The sequence below is a fragment of the Panthera pardus genome, unplaced genomic scaffold, assembly GCF_024362965.1.
Source record: "Panthera pardus isolate Hobbes unplaced genomic scaffold, ASM2436296v1 HiC_scaffold_16, whole genome shotgun sequence".
Classification (NCBI taxonomy): Eukaryota; Metazoa; Chordata; class Mammalia; order Carnivora; family Felidae; genus Panthera; species Panthera pardus.
In genome coordinates, this window is record NW_026526721.1 from 144,826,884 (window position 1) to 144,849,838 (window position 22,955).

General features: G+C 39.4%; 1 protein-coding gene and 1 long non-coding RNA gene across 6 annotated transcripts in view; one reads left to right on the top strand and one right to left on the bottom strand.

Annotated features, from left to right (window-relative positions):
• The window catches only part of RBMS3 (RNA binding motif single stranded interacting protein 3), a 1,319,689-nt gene extending 1,312,942 nt beyond the window's left edge, over nt 1-6,747 (top strand). For all 5 annotated transcript variants that reach the window (XM_053903894.1, XM_053903890.1, XM_053903893.1 and 2 more), the window contains one exon: nt 258-6,747. In XM_053903894.1, coding sequence (XP_053759869.1) covers nt 258-264 — 7 coding nt within the window. In that variant the 3' untranslated portion in view covers nt 265-6,747. The remainder of the gene's footprint in view (nt 1-257) is intronic.
• Nucleotides 1-22,955, bottom strand: part of LOC128777338 (uncharacterized) — an 88,761-nt gene that overhangs the window by 60,498 nt on the left and 5,308 nt on the right. The gene's annotated exons all lie outside the window — the stretch shown is intronic.

The window sequence follows — 22,955 nt, forward strand, 5'->3', positions numbered from 1 at the left end:
CTGGGTATATTTGTAATACTTTATACTTTAAATTGAAAGGTATTCTTCATCTCTTAGCCTTGATATTTAATATGAACAAACTCTCTGGCTCAAATATCTATTTGTATGACAGTGGCAGGATTTAAAACCTGTACAATTTTCTGGATATTGAAAAAGCATGGTATCTTTTAAAGAGATCTCACTGGAAAAGAGCACACGCAAGGTGATTTCAAAGATGCTTTGTTGTAATGACCACTCTTACTCAATTGTTTCTACAGACCATAAACAAGACTGAAGAATGTTTGTCTGAAACTTTGCCTTGAATGAAGAAACTTCGTTGAACAGGAAGTTGGCTTCCAGTTTGCACAGGCGTCGATGGAATGCTTTTTTTTTTTTTTTTAATTTTCTACTTTACCCAGTGAAAACAAAGTGTTTTTATGTGCTGTGCAAATGGTTCCTTCATGTGGTCTGATGGTTTATTTTTGCCATTTTTTTAATTAAAGGAAAAAATTCCAGAAGAGGAAACAAACAAAAACCAACAACAAAACAAAACATGGAAGGTTGACATTTTATCTGGAAGAACATTTGAATTCAGAACTTACCAGAAGATGTAGATAGATTTTTTTTTTTTTATAAACAGAAAATCAGATGTCAAGAGGTGGGCAAAGCAGAAATGGAAACAAATTGTCTTCCTCTGTAATTAAGCTACTTTTCCTTTTCTCCTTTTTGTTTAAATCTAGTGGCTTGGTTTTTTATTTTATTTTTTTCTTAGAAATATTTAGGTAAGATTTATCTTGAATCTTAATTGCCTTAATTTTAAGGACGTCAAAGGCTCTCGAGGCAAGCTGTCAACGTCTTGTTAAAAAAAATTTCAAGAAAGAATTGAAATATTGTGCCGGCTTTAACTGGTACAGAAGTTTAAGACTATGAGTTTTTAGGGTGAAAAAAAACTGTACAGTTTAAAAGAAAATGTTTTTCTTCATTTGAAGAAAATTTGTTGATAAAAGAAACCATGGCAACTGCAAGAATTGGGAAAATGCTGGGACTTTTCATGAACTTTGTCTTAAGTGTTGAATCATTCTAGAAGGCTAAAACATTTTACGGTAAAGTTATTAATGTTGGTTTAAAAACAACTGCATTAGAAATAATGCGTGTTTGGGGGGCAGAATGCAGATTTTTTTAATTTACAAAGCGTGATCGCTAGCAAAAGCATTAGTGCTTTTTATCTGCAGTCTTTTTTATGAGCTTTACAAAGTTTTTAGTCAGCTTTGCTTGTCACATTGCAAAACCTAGCTTAAGAGCATTAAAAAAAAACTTAAGTAGATAGGAGCTTATGGTCAAAAAGTGCAAAAAAACAAAAAAAACAAAAAAACAAAAAAAGCAATAGATAGAGAAATTGTTGACAATTTCTGTAGTCTTTCCTAGTTGTGATCAAATTCAGCCTATGGATGGCCTATTTTATACCAAAGATGAAGTGGCACCCTATTGCAGTCCAGAAGATAGAGGTTGTTTTCCTTTTCTTCTCTTTTCTTTTTAAAATTTTATTTGACCTACATGGCCGGACCAGTTCTTACTTTGTTGTTTGTTTAAACTACCTTCCACTGGTGTTTTACATACTGCAAAACAAAACAAAAAGGGGTTTTGTTTGTTTTTTTCCTTTTAGTATGCATTTGTTGATAATACGCAGACGCTTGCACCTGCTGTGTTCAGCGGTTTGAGCATGAAGAGTTCTGGATACCAACTGACAGAGCCAAATGGCTGTATATTCATTCCATGAGCTTTTTTGGTTCCTTACTAGCTCTCTTGAGTCATGACACCTGTATTGATGGCCACCAGTAAGCTGAGAAACTTGATTAACAGGTTGAAATTCCTTTATGTGAACACTCAACTAAAGATACTTCCCGAACTGGTCTGAAAGTCACTTGTCAAAAAAGCTTAGTGATATTCTGTGAAGTGATGAGTGGTCTCCTGAAAAGGTCTCACTGTATTTGTAATTATAGTCTTCCTTCTCAAGTCCAACACCTCTAGGTTTTATCTTCTCACCTCAGTCTTTGTTATCATTTGCCATGAACAGCCACCTTGATTCTGCAATTGGGGAGGGGATATCTTCTTTTTGCCTCCTTTCATTGTATTCCCATACCCTGGTGTTGTCAGAAGAAGGACAAAAATAGACCTTTTTTATTTCAATTTAACTCTCTGAGGCAAGTAGGACCAATAAGATTGAGGGTTCTATTAGTGGAATATAGGTAAGCTTTTAAAATGCTAGTTGACAATCAAGAAATTGTATAATTTATATTAATAAGAACCAAAAGAGTTGGGTTTGATCAATCATTAAAGCCAAAGGAGATATATTTGCATTGAAGATGATGCAAAACTTTGCCTAAAATGAATTGAGTTAACAAACATCTTGGCATATTTGACTCATGGAACCCATGTTCAACCTGTTATAGTTTTACCTGAGATTAAGACCAATGGAACTTTGTTAACTGAACCATGCACTAGAATTGCTTCCCGAATGGATCATTAGAATCAAATAGGTGAAAGTCTTTTCACAAATTAAGTCAAGAGAACCTGTCTTAGTCCAGAAAGAGGAGGGAAATGCATTAAGTGCACTGTAAAAGAAAACAGGGTAGGCTTTTAAAGATGAAAAAAGCTTTAAAAGGCAAATCATATCCCCGTTAGGTCAATATCAGTAATGAGTTTGGCTTGTATGACATTGTCAATATTCCACTACTTATGATCTGTTAACAGAGGCCTCGTGCTGAAATGGGCCCGTTTCTCTTATTTGAAACCCCATGAATTAGAAGCTTGAGTCTAGGGAGTGACTCCCTATCTTTGCAGTCAAATTAGAGGCAAAAATGTATCCAAGAAAATGTAGCATGTGCTACAGAGAAATTCCATCTGGTGACACCCATCCTTGATGGTTTTCCATGCTTTAGAGAGAATCCTAGATTTATACTTTCTTCTGTTCCATCCTTCAGCTTCTCATGTATTTCAAGGGTGGCACTTAAGTTTTACCTTTGAGAAGTGGGCCCCTGAGTTACAGGGGGTAAAAGCGAACATGTGTAGCAACTGTGTTTTTTTGTTTCTCTTTTTCAGTCTCTGAACTCTTTGTATAAATAAGGATTATCCTGGGCATAATTCATTTGAATATGAAACCAACATGCTTTCTTTTGTTTCTGTAAAAAACAAAAAAACAAAAAAAAAAAAACAAAAAAAAAAAAACCTTAATGTGATACAAAGAAAGTCTCATTTACGCAATCAACAATGAGGCTAAGAGGTAGCTACCATGTGGCTGATGAATGTGCCTAGGTAACTTCCTGTTTCTATTCAAAACTACTGCTTTATTTATACATTAAGAAACATTTTTTTCAACTATGAAATTTCAATGATCTCAATTTTTTTAAGCCACTTCAGGCACAAGGAGATTACCTGTCATTTTATGTCCATGTGTGTTTTATGTTTGGATTTTTTGTATCATGCCATTCTAGGAAATATCTTATTTCAAACCAAAAAGAAAAAAAAAAAAAAAGAAGAAGGAAAAATGACACATGTTCAAATTTGCATCTGTCATCCTACCTATAATTGTTTTTAAGAGTCAAGTCTGGGGGAATAAAAAAAAGCATCAACAGGTAAGCAGCATTATATTCTATCAAAAATAAAACAAACCAAAATATGTGTTCAATACATGCAGACATCAGAATCCTAATTTCATCAGCAATCTATATTGTGATTTTAATCCTATTTAGGACTCTATTTTTTTTTTTTTAAGTGTTCTAGCTCATCAGATTCCCAAACATTTATTCAGATACTACATTTTTCCTTTCAACTTAATTGCCAAGACTTCTAAACATCAGGAAACAAACCAAAGCCACAGTCCAAATGGGATAAATGTTATCTTACCCAAACTCTAGTTACATGGTCAGGGGAGCAGTGGGTTTTCTTTTAATAATGATAAGGTCTTGTCAGGGAGACAGATTATGCATAGTGATTCAATACACGGCCATGTCTTCTGAAGACGTCTTAGACCCTATGTAACCTAAAAGTAACGGGAGCAGGTGCTGGTGACTGTCCAAGACTGGCACGTCTTGATTATTGCAAGTGACATAATATTCTCAAAACAAAAATCGTCTACCTGACTTCAGTCTGGCCAGGGTTGGTTTGTCTCCTTGTCTCCATGCTTCACTTGAATCAATTCTTCCTGTGACTTTAACAGATCTGCCACATTCGACAGCATATAAGACTCACTTCCACCCCATTCTAGTGAAAAACCCCATGGTATTAAAAGCACTCATGTTAGAGATGGAAGGCTGAAAGCAGAAGAAGGTTGGATGGAGCAGGAAGTTCACTGTCAATGCAGAATACATCAACCCCTCGCAAAACTGCGTTACAATCATTTCAATTCATACGTGACAAAAAAATAATAGATTTTTTCCTAAAAAAAATTTTATTTGAATATTTTGGATGTCTATATATACCTATATGTCTTTTACAGCAGCCTAAACTCCCCATTAATGAAGAGTAAGCTTTGATTTAAATAGCACTTTTTCAGTCTTCATGACTCTGAAGTTTCAATGGACTGTCTAGACAGATTACAATGTTAGTAGGAAACTAAAAATACATTTGACAATTCAGTCTCATTCTTAATTTGCATGTAGAAGCCACTACAGGTGAGCTGATCAGCAGAGAGAAATTCTTAAGTGAGTTTCAGCGATACGTGTTTTTAGATTGTTATAAAATCAAATAAAGGGTAACATTTATGTACACGTATAAGCAACATTCAGCACATTTGAGGAGTCACACTTCATAACAAAGTTTAAACATGTCACACAGAGAGCCTTGATCTACATTATCTTGTCCACAGTAGGGAGTGAAGGATGAGATTTTGGTTTTTTGTACCGTTGTGGCTGGCATCCTTCAGAATTTTGAGCTCACAGAGATTGATGGCATATCACTCCAATCTGAGGGACTAACGGAATTCAAACAGGCTCGTTGACTCTGTACACAGTACCCTTCCTATGGCAGAATGATAATGGGATTTCAGTAATGAATCAGTTACACATGACATCCACTGTGGCACTGGAAGACAGTGGCGTCTAACTCAAATTAATGTTTCTTACCCAATATTCTTAAATATGAAATCAGTCCCTTAATTCAAGCACACTTGGTCATAGCCGTCCTTTGTGGCCTGTACAGAGTTCAGGAAAGTACAAAGCTAAACACAAGACTCGTGTGTGGCCCCAGGACCTTTTCTGATATAACAGGGGAGCTCACCCCAGATTGGCGGCTTCTTTTTATCTTTGGTGTCATCCCCGCACATAGGCTCCCTGTCACACACACAAAAAGGGTGGATAGCTTCTCAATAGTCCTTTCTTTGTATTGCTGAAAGGGAAAACGAACATTCTAAGAAAAGCTTCTTCCACTCAGGAAGCTCTGATGCTGGAGGAGAGGTGAGATCGAGCTTGGAGTCTGTGGAAAGAACCTCAAGGCCACTGAGTCACACTTCTCTTCCACTTTATTCACTGCAGTTAGTTACCTTCCCTGATAACTGAGACTTGCAGAAATACAATCACTCTCAATTTTAGAAGGGCTACATACCCTGTAGCTTGGTTCTGTCTTCTCAACTATTAAGGTCTTGGGCTCTCTTTCCTTTTATTACCATTTTACCCTCCAGGTGGAAGAGAAACATTTGGAAATCAAATTCAAATCAGTCTGTTTCTTTGTTAAGTATTGATTTACTGAAGGAGTTTAAAATCATTGGTAAAACCATCAGTGTACTATAGACCGTGGAGTTTTATTATCCGTAAGTCTCTTTTCCATCCACCACAAATAATTGAGAGTTGGCTGTATTGTTGCAAATGCAAAGGGGGAAAAAAAAACTGTAGCAAAGTATTTAGCTTCTCTCAAAAGAAAGCTGTTTTGGTTTCGTTCAGTATTGAAATTTTAACCAGATGAAAAGGTCAACTCCAAATTGAGTTATGAGAATACAATAGCATCTCTTGGTTAAATATACACTCATCCCTATTTTAAATCTTTGGCAAAAAAAAAAAAAAAAAAAAAGGAATCATTCTGTTATTTTTTTTTTTTTTTTATTTTGCATCACTGTATTAAGGCTGAATGATCTTGACACTCCAGTGGATTTTTTTCTGATCATTTCAAATTTAAGTAGTGTCCAAAGTGTAACTTTAGTGTTATGCTTTGTATTAATCCTCTGGTCTTAGATTATTGAGAAAGATGCTCTGTCCTCCTCCCCAAAATGTTTCATTTCCTCATATATGGAAAAATGAGTTATTTCATACTTTTCAGGAACTATAAAAACTATTTCAAAGAGACGCTTGAAAAAGTTTTCTCCATTCTGGAAATTAATTCTTCCATTGATTTGAAAAGAAGTGGAATATAATTGGAACCTTAATTTAAAAAAATACATGTAAAAGTGTACTTGCTATAAAATACCCAGTTTCTTTAAAAAATATGGGACACAGCTTCTTTTAAAACCCTTGTTTTAGGCCATATTTGACTTCATGGAATTTCTGAAACATCATTCAATTCTGACTTTATTTAAGAGCATTTTGTACTGCTGTCTCTGTCATGGAAAGTTCTGTAATTCTATGGTGTTTCCGGTTTTATTTTTAATTTTTTCATCTGTACCACAGTCAAATTAGCTACCATTTCCCCCATTCCTTGGGCTTTCTGTAGATCAGTGGATGTTAGGTTTAAACTTCTGTTTTCTTTGATGAAGCTTTCAATAAAAAATGAAAATAAAATCAATCAAGAAGACTGTTGTGTTTTTCTTCACTGTTCCAGAGATGGGTTACAGTAAGGACTGTTGAGAGGGAGCAGTCTCAACTGGGGATTCTGCTGGATTCCAGCAGAATGCCTAAAACAAAACATCCCTGGTAACAAAAAAAGTGAAAGAGGAAGGAGCATTCTATTCATGCGAGGGACTGAGAAAATCCCTACTCAGGAGCTTGGCCGGGGCGGGGGGACCATTTAGGTCTTCCTAACCTCACACACTTTTCCTACTCTCTGCTTTAGAGATAGTCCAGTTCTTACCTCCAAACATTCTTGCCATCTGCCAACTACCTGGTGCATTTTTTGTCCAGGCCAGGAGATACAGAGTTATACATAATAAATTCCTTTTGACATCTGCGGTTTGTATCCCTACAATGATTAAATCCAGGTCAATCAAGATCAAAAGTGTCCAGGGGAACCTGGGTGGCTCAGTCAGTTAAGCATCTGTAAGCATCTGTAAGCATCTGACTTCAGCCCAGGTCATGATCTCATGGTTCATGAGTTCGAGCCCTGTGTCTGGCTCTTCGCTGACAGCTTGGAGCCTGGAGCCTGCTTCGGATTCTATGTCTCCCTCTCTTTCTCTGCCCCTCCCCCACTTGTGCTCGCTCGCTCTCTCTCAAAAATAAATAAACATTAAAAAAAAATAGGGGCACCTGGGGGGGCTCAGTCAGTTAAGCGGCCGACTTCAGCTCAGGTCATGATTTCACCCTTGGCGAGTTAGAGCCCCGCATCGGGCTGTGTGCTGACAGCTTGGAGCCTGCAGCCTGCTTCAGATTCTGCTTTTCAGATTCTTCTCTCTCTCTCTTCCTCCCCTGCTCACACTCTGTCTCTCAAAAATTAATAAAGATTAAAAAAAATTCTTTAAAAAAAAATCTTTTTTAAAAAGTGTCCATTTCTCACGTGATGGAGAACACTGGTGAGCAAATAGCAGAAACTATACTTCTGTGGCCCAGAATCACCTAAGCTAACCTATTCAAGGGCCACAAATATTGCGTGCTGTAATACGTATCTGCTGTTGTTCGAGAATACTTAATTCTACAGAACACAAGGAAACAAGGGAGTTAAATGAAATTCATATAATGTGTTAAACACAGCAAATGAAGTAAACATAAAATAGACTTTAAGACATAAAATAAGTAAGGTATGTGAGCACGAACAAAAATAGAAATGGAAAGATCAAGGAAACACTATATATTTATGATGCACTAAATATACATGAAGTACCATGTATTCATGATACACTAAATATACGTAAGAAATATGAGGCACTCAATATTTTTGAGGTCTTAATTTAGTCACCCTCAGGCACAGATAGCAGCCTATCAGGCTAATCGGTGAATTTCAATTACCTGCCCTTGCTTCTTTCAGATGGAGCCTGTTTCACTAGCTTCTTCCTTCTGTGGCCTGCCTTGCAACATACAATCAGTGGAGAAGCATGATGTAGTGGAGGGAGAGGTGGGATATATGAACACTGCAGAACTCTTTTATTTAATGTTTATTTATTTATTTTGAGAGAGACAGAGCACAAGCAAGGGAGGAGCAGAGAGACAGGGAGAGAATCCCAAGCTGTCTCGATGCTGTCAGCACAAAGCCCGACTCGGGGCTCGATCCTACAGAGTACAAACTCATGACCTGAGCCAAAACCAAGAGTCGGACGCTTAACTGACTGACCCACCCAGGTGCCCCTGAACATTGCAGAACTTTTAACTCTGTGGCCTTCCACTCCTCTTGAACCCTATCCTCAATGAGTTAACCTTACCCGTGGCTTTCCTCTTGCTTCTTGCCATGGGTTTTTAATGGATTTAATAAGCCCTTGCCTTCAGCATTTGACCTGTGAACCTTTCTGTTCTGTGACCTCTAGTATAACTTGCATGACAATGTACACGAAGGGTCCTACTGCATCAAGGTCATTTCCCACACGACATCTTCATACTTTATACTCTAAGCATCCAAGAGAGGATATGGAAAAAGCTAATGAACCAGTGTCAGGATCTAAGAATGTATTGCATATATACTTTTCCCTGTATGAGTAGCAGTTCATGTTGTACTTCTTGGCAGAAGAAGAAGCTGGAAGAGAAACCTACAAAAATGGAATTATTGGAGAGTATAAGAAAATAAGAATGGAATGAAGCCCTTTAAATTAATTTTACTTATGTCCCATCAGAGTTCTTTTTAGAGCATCATTCTTTTTTTTTTTTTTTTTAATTTATTTTATTTTTATTTATTTTGAGAGAGAGTGTGCATGCAGGGGAGGGGCAGAGAGAGAGAGGGAGAGACAATCTGCACTGTCAGAGCAGAGCCCTAGGTGGGGCTCGAACTCACAAATGGTCAGATCATGAGCAGAGTCAAAGTCAAGAGTCTGACAATTAAATGACTGAGCCACCCAGGTGGCCCTCAATGGTTCCTTTTTGTTTTTTGTTTGTTTTTTAGGAATGACAGATTTTGAAAAAGATAATAATACCAGCACCACTACCTGTATGCACAAAATGTTCACTTCAAATTGCAGGATATTTGGGAACTTCCTGAAAAGTATGCTGAAGAATCCTTGGTTTCAAAACATAAAGATAAGAGGAAAAAAAGACCAGAGAGTGAAGAAACAGGCTACATTTATAATGGTGTCCCTGGTGCATTAAATAACCATGATTTTTTTTTACCTCATATCTATGTATTTTATAGTTTACAAATTATAAACTTTATAACTTATTCTAAGAAGTGAGTGTTCCTCCAATTCTCAACAGTTTCAATAAAACTGACATTCTATAGTGCTTTTTTGTAAAGGGATGCTGAGAAAGATAATTCTTTTCTCTGATTTCCAAAGTTAGTGAAGTGAAAAGTAATATAGCTCAAACTTAATCTCAGAAGATGGGTTATGTTTGGATTTTCAGTCAGCGAAAATTATTCACAATAATGATGAAAAAGTCTTCCATATATCAAAAGGCTATCTTTTCATTTAAATCCTCAGAAATGGGGGGAGCTGCCTCCCGTCTCAAGAATTTTCTCCTACCCTTAGGACGTTGCAGGTTACTCTTGTGATAAAGCAGTCACCAGGTGGCACTGTGGAATTAGTCTCCAGTGGATTCCACACCCACATCCCAGACCCCTCATTCCTAACAGAACCAATGACATGAGGTATGGCTGTAAGAGCAAGAGTCCCCATCACTGAATCTTTGTTCTGTGCCAGGATCTGTGCCACACGCCCCACATACTTGAGGTCACACAACCCTCACAAGACTGCTCTGCAGTAGGTGCTGCCACTGCCTCCATTTTCCAGATGAGGCTTAGAACGTTAGACGATCTAACCATGGACTTACATCTAGGAAGGGCTAGAGTATGCTTTTAAAAACAGATCCAGGGGGCCTGGGTGGCTCAGTCAGTTGTGTCCAACTTTTGGTTTCAGTTCAGGTCATGATCTCGTGGTTTGTGGGTTCCAGCCCCACATCAGACTCTGTGCTGTCAGCATAGAGCCTGCTTGTGATTCTCTCCCTCTCTCTCTCTCTCTCTCTCTGTCCCTCCCCCACTTGCACACATGTGTTCTTTCTCTCAAAATAAATACATAAATGTTAAAAAAAATTAAAACAGATCCAAACTCTTAACCCCTGAGTTCTAAGGTCTCCTCTTCTACAATGACTTTGGGAAATGCCAATGTGAGAGGTAATTTTCTTCCCATTTTTTTTTTTCAAATGTTTATCTTACATGGCCTGGTATTTTGTCATTTCTGTGGAAGAGGACATTGGGCATTCATTCTAATCACTTTGGTCACAGAAACCCAACACAATTCACATTTTCCATCCCAGAAATAACTTGCTGTTTCAATCATCTCTGTGATTTGTTCTGGAAAGAAAGGATCTAGCTACCAAATAGATAGGCATAACTTTTCATGGATTCATTCATTTAACTGTCCCTGGCACATGGACACTCCATAAATATTTTAATGATAAATAGAAAAGACATGGTTCTTGTCTACAAGGATGTCACATTTTAGTAGGTTGTGGTTTATGACAACATTTTAGCATGAAATAAGATCAGGGAATTATTTGAGCATTACACTTCATCTTCCCATGGCTTGATGCAAAGTAGACAGAAAACTTCCTGATCTGAATGCAGTCATACCTTCTCCCATCCACACACATGGAAGGTCTTCTAACACCCTTGCTGTTGCCTCTCCCCTAATTTGGTTCCTCAGTAGAGTGGCCAAAAATTTTACTGTTACCCTTTCCCCAAATCATCTGGGCCATTCAACTCTTTTCACATCAAGGAGAATGGAATCTGCCATTCTGAGCTGCTTATAAATCTAGTAGCATCTATTATTTATGACCACTGATCTTTCCACAATCATGCAAGACAGGTGCTGCCTCTTTCTTTCTTTCTTTCTTTCTTTCTTTCTTTCTTTCTTTTTCTTTCTTTCAAGAGCAAGTGGGGGAGAGGGGCAGAAGGTGAGGGAGGGAGAGGGAGAGAGAATCTCAAGCAGACTCCATGCTCTGCATGGAACCCAATGTGGGACTCATTCCCATGACCCTGGGATCATGACCTGAGCCAAAATCAACAGTCAGATGCTGAACCAACTGAGCCACCAGGTGCCTTGGTCCTGCCACATTTTAAACCTGAGGGAATTGGGGCTTTGAAAAGTTACATGACTTGGCCGTGTTTTCCTAATATAGATAGGATCCAAGCTCAGAATCAGCTATATACAAAGCCAAAGATTTGCCTCTTATATCATGCTGGGTCCACTGATATGACCTGAAAAGATACATTATTGATCCAAAATAACTTTACTATTACCTGGCCTTTGACCAATATAATTTTATTCTTACAGGTACGTTGCGAAATATTGGGGAAAGTGCTGGACAAGCAGTGAAAAGATCTTGGATCCTCACTTTAGGCATACCCTCTGCTAAACATTTTTTCCTTTCTAAAATTCAACTTCTTTATCTATCAAAATGTATACCTTTGCTCTAGGTTTTTTGTTTGTGAACAACAACAAAATGATTTATGTGCAACACGGCCCAGTCTCCCTCACTTCACACTAGTACAGTAGAGAAGAGCTACCCTGCAAATACCCATTCCATTCAGGGCAGAACTCCATGCATCCCAAGACAGCAGACCCATCTCCCTCAGAGACCCATGCCCAGAGCCGAGCTGAACGCACAAACAGACCGGTCACAACCATCCAGCTTCCCATCTGCAGTCTTCTATCCTCTCCACCTTCAGTCAGGCCACCTCCCAGCCTCTAAGCCACCAGGGAACTTCCTTCGTGAGGTGATTAACCCCACACAGGTATCACATAAAACAAGAGATTACTCTGTGGAATTTGCTGTTGTATAGAAACTTTTAAATGACTCCCCGCTACACACACATAACCCTGATTGCAATGACCACTCTTCCTCTGTTCATAGATGTGGCGGTTTTGAAGTGAAGGCCCCCCAGCTCCACACTCATTTCCTTATGCCCTTATTGAAGGCTCCTGTCCTCATTCAAGATAGGAAGGAATCTGCATACTTCCTCAGGCTAAGAGGCTGAGAGGAAGAGCCCTGATAGCTTAGGAAAAAATTTCCTTCCTCTGTTGCCCTAAAAGATGTTTCTGGGGATCTTTGCCAAAAAGTTTTTTGGTTCATTCCAGAAAAGTTGTTTTAGAGTTGGAGGACAGCCAAGCACAGAGGCAGACAGCCTTTCTGATTAGGTACTAAGTTTGAGGCTACAGGATGCACAGAAAAGGAGGATAAAATCCCAAGTTGCTCTCTTCATCAGCTCTGCTAGCAAGCCTCAGAAGATGGATGCTAAGAAGATCCCACCTTCCCCAAGCTTTGGTGGGACAATTCCCAAAATTCTGCTATCACGGATTGGTCGCTTTTGGCAAAGTCACAATGAAAGAGACAAGAAAATAGAAAGGGCATTTCCAAAGAAACACTTTACCTCTGAGTAGGGCCAGAACGTACTGATGCTTGGTATCAGAACTGTTTTTTTTTTTTTTTTTTAATAAAATGAGGAGCTCATAAATGGGGGAAAGACTTAAGACAACAATTAAGACAAGGAACAGAACCCACAGATTGGACAGAGAATCACTGTGGTGCTAACGTTGATATTTGTTTATGGAGATACCCTTCTCCAGTTTCTCAGGAACCCTGGGCTAGCTGCACCATGCTGTCAGTTGCGTGTGCAGTCATATCCTCGTTCTCCTTCTTCAAGAAACTCCCATTTGCCTCCATCAGAAGGATGCTAATGGGAACATACTCACAAGGGACACAGGAGGGGTGAGGGACACGCTGGTCTACCTGCTCATTAACACGGTTCTGGTTGATGGCATGATTGGTACAATTGAGACTACAACCTAGTAGTACCTGAGGGCAGGTTCCCTTACAGGAGTTTGGGGTGTAGAGATGGGGAGCAATGACCCAGTGACTGCAGCCCAGCTGGCGGAAACTGATGTGGAAAGGGTTGGGGGACCCTGGTTAGTTTCAGGTCCTTCATGTTCCAGGGAAGGGCCAGGAAGCTCAGGCATGACACTACCTGCTTTCCAGATCCTCTGCAAGAGGAATGTCCCTTTCCATGGACTCCTCCAAGCCTCTGGGGAAGTTTGGCCTTCTAGGCACTTTTTGTGAGTGCTATTGAAATAAAGTAACAAGAAGGCCATGTCACTGGAGCTCAGGAACCTCACTACCTTTTGGCTGCTGACACAGAAAGTAGAGTTGTAGAACTCAGCACTACTTGTGACTCCAGAGCCTTTGCCACATGGGTTGTGTGACACGTGTCTCTCTCCAGCTTTGGTGGTCAGGGAAACCTGACCTATGAGGAACATCTTCCTGAAGAAGGAAAATGGTTGGTTGGGCTGGCTCTCCTGGAGCAAAAGCTCCGCGTGGCAGAAGAGGTGGAAGGAAGCTAAGTGGTGTAGATGGCGGGAAGCCATGGTGCTTCTGAATAGTTAGTATGGTTTGGCCTCAGGAAAGCTCAGGGTCTGCACCCCAGAGGCTTCTGAAATGCCTTCCTGCACGGCCGAGGGCCTTACCAGGCTCACAATGATGGCCCAGTTGTGCAGTTCTCCAGAGTGTCCCAGCATGTCAGCTGAATGCCGGTACAACTCCAGCATGTACCACAAGGGACATCCTAGGACCAGTAGCTTCCTCTGCTGCTTGCCAGGGGCTTGTTCTAATAGCTTCCCAACAAGGGAAGATAGGTGCTTCAGCCAAGAGGGCAATAGAAGGCTTCCTTACCTTTACCATTTAAACCCTCTGTTCCATAAAAAGCACCGGTCCCCAAAGAAGCCATCTACGGATGCTGGGGAGGCCCACCTTGAAAGGCTTGGTGTTCAGCCACATGCTCCATCCCCAGCCCAAAGGATGTCACTCTGGCCCTTTCCTTCATATCCGTAACCACATCCTGGCTCCACCACCACAAAAGATAGGGCAAGGAAGGAAAAAAAAGTGGGCAAGCAAGCCCCATGTCCCTTCCTCTGGGAGGATCTCCAATGGAAGTCTCTTCCAATGGATCACCAATGGAAGTCTCCTCATTTGGCCTCTTTGCATTGAAACAAACACAAATAGCAGGTGAGACAAGGCAGCATGCCTCTCCTGCTCTACTAAGCTGAGTAAGATAGTACTTACTCAGAGGCTGAGGTAATTTAAAGAGAGGAACCCATTCCAGGACCCGCTCCCTAGACTTAGCCCCTAGAATGGAGGAAAAAAAAAAAAAAAGAAAATGATTTTTGTTTGTTCTTTATTGTTTTCCCCCACAGGAGAGATGGGTATGGATGGAACTTATGGCAGAGGCTTTTTTCTTTCCCCTAGCCAACACCGTGAAGGACAAAGGACACTTTATCAAGAGACTCCTTCATCTTCCCAGGTGGAGTTCAGGGAGGAAAAGCATTCAAGAAGGTACAAATCCATTACATCTGCAGCTCCAACAGGGCCACACTCTCGCTGTAGCCCACGGGGTCTTTAGCAACTCATTTTGAAGGCTTAACTGAATCTCATTATGGGGCTTCTGTGGTATACTGGGCTGAACCAAATACCACTCCATCCCCAAAAAGATGTTTAACTCCTCTCCCCCAGAACCTACGAATGTGACATTATTGGGAAACAGCATCTCTAATGTATTCAAGTTAAGATGAGTTCATACTGGGTTATGTTAAATTCTAAATCCATTATCACTGATACCTTTCTAAGAAAAGGGGCATTTAGACACAGAGGCGCACACAAGGGAAGATAGTCACTTGAGGACAGAAGCAGCAATTGAAAAGACAAAGCTACATGCCAAGAGATGCTGAGGATTACCGCAAGCCACCAGAAGCTGGGAGAGAGGTGTGGAACAGATTCTTCTGTAGAAATTCAGAGGAGCATGGCCCTGCGGACACCCTGATTTCAGATTTCCAACCTCCAAACCATGAGAAAATTAATTTCTATTGTTTGCAATTCTTGGTTACAGCAGCTTTAGGAAACGAAACATCCAGAGAATCTGCTCTAAGCAAACAGATGGTTGTTTGCTGGTTTCCTTAATAGGTACCTGTTATCCCAGATTTTACTTTAGTGGGTTGTCCCGTGACTTCAGTTTTCTGAGGGTTTCAAGAAGAGTCATGGATCCTCAGCCTTTTCAACATTGTCAATGATGTATGTGGGGGAGCTTTCCAGCTCTCTACATGTCTGAGCTGAAACTGGAATCCTCAATTATGTTCACTCATAATTTCAAAACCTTACACAAAGTTTCTTAAATGAGACATTGTACTCCAAGGCTAATTGGGAAGAGGCAAAAAGAGAAGACTTTTGGCTTCTCTAAGTGGTAATTTCTGTTTCCCAACTGATTTCCAATCTTTTGAACCCACTCCCCTCAAAAAAAAAAGAAAACACACACACACACACACACACACACACACACACACAAAACCAAAAAGCACAAATCACAAAAAGAAAAGGTGGTACAAGAACAAAGAGCTCTATACTGTCCCACTCTCCATTGTCTGGTATGGGTGTTGAAGAAATCAGCCATCTCCTGTGGGCAAGACTATTGTGGGAAGACCTGTGCCAATATTTCTAATGGGAATAGCCCACCTTGAGACAATTTTCTTGCTAAATCTACTTACTGCATTGGGGAGTCATCATGGCAGGGAAAGCAAAGCAAAAAACCAGAAGTCTATTGACGACTGAAGGTTCTTTCCAGCTGTAATTGGGACACACTATCCAGCTCTCCATTCTAAGAGATCCTGCTATAACCAAGGACTTGTACCTAAAATTTCAGAAATATTTTCCTCTCCAAGACTTGACATTTTTAGGTGTTCTCTCATATTCAGTTAGGTTATTACAAAAGTAAGCCTGTCTTATACACTCTGATGAATTAAAATGAACTTCAATTTGGGGCATCAGGGTGACTCAGTCGGTTGAGCATCCAACTCTTGATTTTGGCTCAGGTCATGATCTCACTGTTTGGGAGATCTAAACCTCACGTGGGGCTCTGCACTGGCAGCACAGAGCCTGCTTGGGATTCTCTCTCGCCCCCTCTCTCTCTGCCCCTTCCTCACTCATGCCTTCACTCTCTCTCAAAATAAACATTAAAAAAATTTTTTAAATAAACTTTAGCTTAATCATCTTCACACAGAGCCACCCATATTCACAAACAAGATGTCTACTATGCTTCTAAAAAAGAAATGGACCTAAACACATTGAGTAATAAAACCAGGCTGTCATCTGGTGAGAAGCCCCCCTATGTCCCTCTCAACCACAGCAGCAGAGGTAGAGACAGCAGTTAACAGCGCAGGCTGTCAGGTCACACGACCTGTATTTGAGCCTCAGATTTCCACAATTAAGTTTTGAAAATCTTGCTCTTCTCATCTGTAAAATGAGTAAAATGATAGTACCCATCTCATGGATTTTATGAAGGTGAAATGAATTAATGCATGTTAAACCTTTAGAAGTGTGACTGGTACGTAGGAAGTACTCAGCAAGCATTGGATGCTATTGTTTTCCTGCAGCTTGGCTGTGTGTCTATCTTCCTCATGTAAAAATCTGTCTGCCGCAGTCCTGAGTTCTCCTCCCTGCCCGCTCAGATCTGGCTCCGTATTAGACACTGGCCTATGCGGGATGCTTGCCACACACAGCTGAAACAGGGTGTCTTCTCTGTCGATACTTCTCACTGTCTCGTTTAGGGAGTTGGATGCAGTCTCGGCTGCTATAAACAAGTCTGCTTTGTGAATGAGTTTCTTATTTGCTTCCTTTTACTTCTGCCTATATTTAGTTATTTCATAAAACTTCTCTGGTCTGTTGCCTTGCTGTCTCTGCATCTTTGGCACGGTCAATTTGGATTTTTGTTGATTCATTTGAATGTTTTTCCTCATCTTTCTGATTGTTCATAATTATTATAGAAAATTCTGGAAAATGCAAACTGATTTATAGAAGACAATAAATACCTACCATAAATTTCACAGTGGAAAATTTATTTTCTTGGACTCATTGTTATATGCAATTTAAAACACTTTGCAATTTTGTATAATTTCTTTAAAAAAAATTTTTTTAATGTTTATTTTTGAGAGACAGAGACAGAGACAGAGTGTGAGTGGGGAGGGGCAGAGAGAGAGAGGGAGACACAGAATCCGAAGCAGGCTCCAGGCTCCGAGCTGTCAGCACAGAGCCAGACGTGGGGCTAGAACTCAGGAACCGTGAGATCATGACCTGAGCTGAAGTCGGATGCTCAACTGACTGAGCCATCCAGGCACCTCTATAATTTCTTTCACTTATTTTACCAGCACTGTCACTATATTACTTTTAATTGCACCATTTTAAACATTGAATTAAATTTCCTTAGGAGACATATTATAATCTACCAATGGTTTTAATTAGTAAAACTAGGAAAATATGATAAACCCTGGTATTGAGCAATGATGGGCAATTTACTTTTTGAGAAGCGGAATTTTAAAGTATTTCGGTAAAAAAGTCAGCTTACCCAGAACACCGCCTCATGTTATTTACTTTAAGCTGCTTACATTTATTGGCCATTGCACTCAGACTCTGGTTGAAGATTTCAGGCTCAAAAAGAAAAAAATAATACTTGAGATGATGCATGGTAAGCTATACTTAGGTTTCTTTTTTCTTTATTTCATTTTGATTACAATTTTATTTTAAGTGTGAGACGAACAGGTAAAATTGAATGTCAAGGGGTTCTGATTTTGATCTCCAACAGTAATTTTAAATTAATGAAAGATGGTTACTATTTAGTAAATAAGACGCAGAAAACATGTGGTATAGCACAAGCTGAGTTGCAAAAAGAAAAATCTGGTGTGTGCGTGCATATATGTGTTTTCATATATGTTTATTATTTTGCTTTTGCGTTCATGCACACTCATACCCACACCCACAGGGATACAATGTCTCTGAAAATATTCACAAGAAACTCATCACTGGTTTATTCTACAGGAGAAAACTAGTTTTCTTTTTCTCCTTTTTTTTTTCTTCTTTAAGAGAGAGAGGGCACAAATGAGCGAGGAGGGGCAGAGAGAGGAGTGAGAGAGAAGGGGAGAAAGAGAAGCATGGTTCATGTTCACCCTAAGCTGGCCTTGAACTCACCCAAAGCAGGGTTCAAGCTCACAAACTGTGAGATAATGTCCTGAGCCAAAGTCTTGATGCTTAAATGACAGCCACCCAGGTGCCCCAAGAAAATTAGTTTCCTAAGGAGACTTTTTATTATGTAGCCTTATATTTTTTACATTTTTATTTTGTGAATATGTTACTTCTTAAAAACCACATACAAAATAAACACTAATGAAAAGTGTTAAAGAATAAGAAAGAGCTGGGGCGCCTGGGTGGCTCAGTCGGTTGAGCATCCGACTTCAGCTCAGGTCATGATCTGACAGTTCCTGAGTTCTAGCCCCACGTCTGGCTCTGTGCTGACAGCTCAGAGCCTGGAGCCTGCTTTGGATTCTGTGTCTCCCTCTCTCTCTGCCCCTTGGCTTCTCATGCTCTGTCTCTCCCTCTCTCAAAAATAAATAAGCATTAAAAACATTTTAAATTAAAAGAAAATAATAAAGAGCTGAGTATTCTTGACAAAAATATGCATCTACGTTTTCAACTCTCTAGTACTCTGCAATAAAATAGTCAAACGGCCAAAAGAGAAGCATTATTTAGGGCTTTTAATTTTACGATTATCAAACACCTCTTTAACATTTGGTAATGCCCTCTCAGAAAATGTTTTCAAGGACAAAAAAACAGGCATATTGGGGAAAACTATCAAATTTTTAAATTAAAAGAATTGCTACAGTAATGTAAGAGGATCTTCATTAAATACCATAAATAAGATTTAATGGCATGTCTAACGACTTCTGCAATTTTAAATTGTCTGCAACAATCATAGTGTGGGGGTATGGAATTATTTTCAACTTCTATTGGTGACACAGTACTCCCAACAGTACTGTGGTTTGTTGCTTAAAATCATAATTGAAGAAAATGTTAAATTTCTGTTGGATGTTAGTAAAAAGAAAGAAAGAAATTTACCACTCACATTCAGACTCCCAAAATAGTATCCCTAGATTCTCTTGGAGGAGGGTATGTTGAGAATCCTTGTTGTTGGAAAAAAGTAATAACTTTGGATCAACCCATTGAATAAAACATAGTGTAAAGGTTATGATGGGGCGGTAAGCCAGTATGAGGGGATCCAAAGACTTTCTACAGAAGTTATGTCTGAGCTATACCTTAAAGGACAAGCAGGAATATGCCAAGTGAGGGGTGCGTGGATGGCTCAGTTGGTTGAGAATTAGACTCTTTTGTGAGCTCAGGTCATGATCTCAATGTTGTGGGATGGAGCCCCGCGTTGGGCTCCTGCTTGAGAGTCAGTCAGTCTCTCTCTCTCTCTCTCTCTCTCTCTCTCTCTCCCTCTGGCCCCTCCCCCCCCCAAATGTGCCAGGTGAGTAAGGAAAGGAAAGAATGCGTCAGAGATGGAATGATGTGAGCAACAGCAGAAGAATGTGGAAGCCTGTGGGATTGCAACACACAGGGAACTCTCCCTCAAGTGCAGAATCAAGAGAGAATAGGGGGAGATGAGATTGGAGAGGAAGGAGAGACTATGCATTGGAGAATCCTGTGAGCATTGCTGAAGAGCTTAGATTTTATTTGGTAGCAATGGGGACTGCTGAGGTACTGAAGGGATGTTACATCGTATGATTTGTGTTTTCTATTGAGCACTCTGGCTGCATCATAGCAGATGGATTTGAGTTGGTCGGAGACCAGAGAAGAGGTGGTCTGAGCAAACATAATTAGTAATGATATAAGAATGCTCGTTTAGAATGAGGACAAAGAATAGTGGTAAGAAATATGTGATATGCGTGGTAGGTTTCTACCTTTCTGCTCTCTCTTGTTTGGAAGGACACACCTTCTATCAAGAGATGGAACAAAACTATTTTATACTGCTATGGTGGGTTTGTGTAAAAGCCAGACTGCAAGTAGGCTGACTAGTAACTTTGAAAAGGAAATCTTACTTTGGTCAGAAATGTATCCTTAAACTAGTAATGATATCCATGTATCTCAACCACAAGCTGGTCTTAACGCAATGGAGTAGCATATTTAATGTAAAATCGTTTCCTAATTAATGGAATAGCATATAAAATGGAGATTTGTTTCCTCCATTAAAGTGCATTTATAATTTTTTAAACAAAATGTTATGGATTACTTTAAAACCCTATATATGAAATAAAATCTGTCTTCAGGCTCTTACATACCTAATATCGAATTCTTAAAACAATCGTAAAGGTAGAAGTAGCAGATGAATTCACATTCGAACTCTGACTTTAAATTTGGCATCAAATTCCATCATTCCTTCAGCTACATTACATCATATTGGTAATGGCTATGAAGTGGAATTTCAATTATGTGTGAGTAGGGTTCCATGTCTGAGTATCTCATGAGCCCATTTGATCTATGAGAATCACTTTGGAGATTATTGAAGGCAGACAAGAGCCTCTTGGCAGTAACTATCTTTTATTGCATCTGTTAAGCAGAAATTTAGGTAATCTAGTATCAAAGCATGCCAAAACGTGTTTCTAGCTCTGTTTTAAGCCTTATTATGCTTTGCCTAAAGGTTTAAAAATATTATGTTCCAGCAACACTGGATTTAATTGAAAGCTCCCTAATAAAAGAATTCAGTCAGAAGCAATTTGTAAAAGTTGCTGAGACTGTGGTGTTTGCATTTATAAGTGCCGAACTTCTGACAGAGTTTCGAGTAGAGAGCAAAGAGTAGAAAAGCCAAGAATAGGAAAAGAAACATCTCCACTCTCTTTCATAATAATTTTGTGCTATGGTATGCATTTTTTTGGTCATGACCTACCATGCAAAGACCAAAAATGCTAGAATATAGATATATGATGATGTTAACCCTTTTTGCCTTTTTTTAGAATGTCGATGTATTATTTTAAAAAATCCATCCATTACAATTTCCTGAGATCTACTTAAAAGAACATTTTCTGGGGTGCCTGGGTGGCTCAGTCAGTTAAGTGGCTCAGCTCAGGTCATGATCTCACCCTTTACGAGTTCGAGCCCTGCGTCAGCTCTGTGCTGACAGCTCAGAGCCTGGAGCCTGCTTCGGATTCTGCGTCTCCCTCTCTTTCTGCCCCTCTCCTGCTCACACTCTGTCTCTTTCTCTCAAAAATAAACACTAAAAATTTTTTTGAAAAATAACATTTTCTATTCTATTTAGTTCTTCATACAAGTATTTCTTAGAGTATCTGTAGTAAAGAACCAGTTTTTCAGCTTAAAAAAATTTCTTAGGGGCGCCTCGGTGGCTCAGTCAGTTAAGTGTCAGACTCTTGATCGGAGCCTGTTTGGGATTCTCTCTCTTTCTCCCTCTCTCTCTGCCCTTCCCCTGCTCATGCTGTCTCTGTGAAAATAAATAAATACATAAATAAATAATTTTTAAATAAAATACATTACAATGTCAAATTACTATAAAAGTCTTAACTGCCTATTCTCAGTTTTTGAACTTATCTCATGATAGTCATAAATAGCCCATCGACTGATACATGTTCCCTAGACCACACTTTGAGTTGCCTTATGTTGCAACGTCATTTTTTTATATTTTTAACAGTTTATATAACCCATCCCATTGTTTATATGTATAGAAATCCATTCTGCTTGTCACTTCTGCCTTATTTCCTTCTAATTGGGTTTAGGCAGGGGCAAGTTTTGTAAAGGCAAAAGTCCAGGGACCAGTTATCACAAGTGGACTCTCCAACTGGAGGTGGGCAAGGTATAGAATTTAGTCAGTAGAAGTGAAATGAGTGCAATGCAGAAATTTGGACAAAGTGTGAAAGCCAACAAGTACTTTTTGAGAGGCAAAAGAAAAAGAAGAAACTAGCAAAACAGTGGAATAATTTCCCTCTTTGAGTTCAGAAATGAGAAGGGTCAAGGACATAATTAGACTATGACCAGAGGGAGTCTGTCCCATAACAGGTTTCTATCAGACCATTATTTTCCGAACTGGGACACATGTAACACTGGTAGTAAGCAATGATAAGTATGCTTTTATTTTTATTATTTTTGAATATTTGTAATATTAGAAAAAGCAAAGTAAGTTATCAAAATTCTGATATCATGGTATCACTTAGGATAAATCTAAGTAGTAAAAGAGTTGAAAAAAATAATATTTGTATAGATGTTATGCAAACACAACTGTGGAAATCACTCAACTGGGGGAGCTTTGGATTCAATACAGTTTAAACTCCTACTCAGAATAAAAATTCTATGTATTTTCAGCAATTACTTTGGAGTATAATATACTTCATAGAAGAAGTCTGGGCTCTGAGAAAATGGGTAGAAACACAGAAGACAAAAAGTGGTTTGATTACTAAGGCTGTGAAAGAAACCACTTTAAAAATTAGTGACCTAAAACAGCTGCTTTATGATGCTCATTGATCATAGTCATGAGGGTCAAGAATTCCACCTGCGAGTAACCAACATGACTTGTCTCTGCTTTCTCATTGACTGATGCCCTAGCTGGGGAAGCACCTGGACTGAGAGAATCTGAAGACCAGGAATCGCTAAGAGATCTTGATACATGTGAAATATACCCACTATGGTTCGGTATGTCCAGATTGGCTGAGGGGGAGGGGAGTGGCCTGAGATGGAGGTCAATGCTGCTGGTCCCAGGACTATACCTTGGGGTGCTAACGCAGGAACACACAATGTATTTTGGGTTCTCATTCATGAGAAGAATTTCAAAAATAA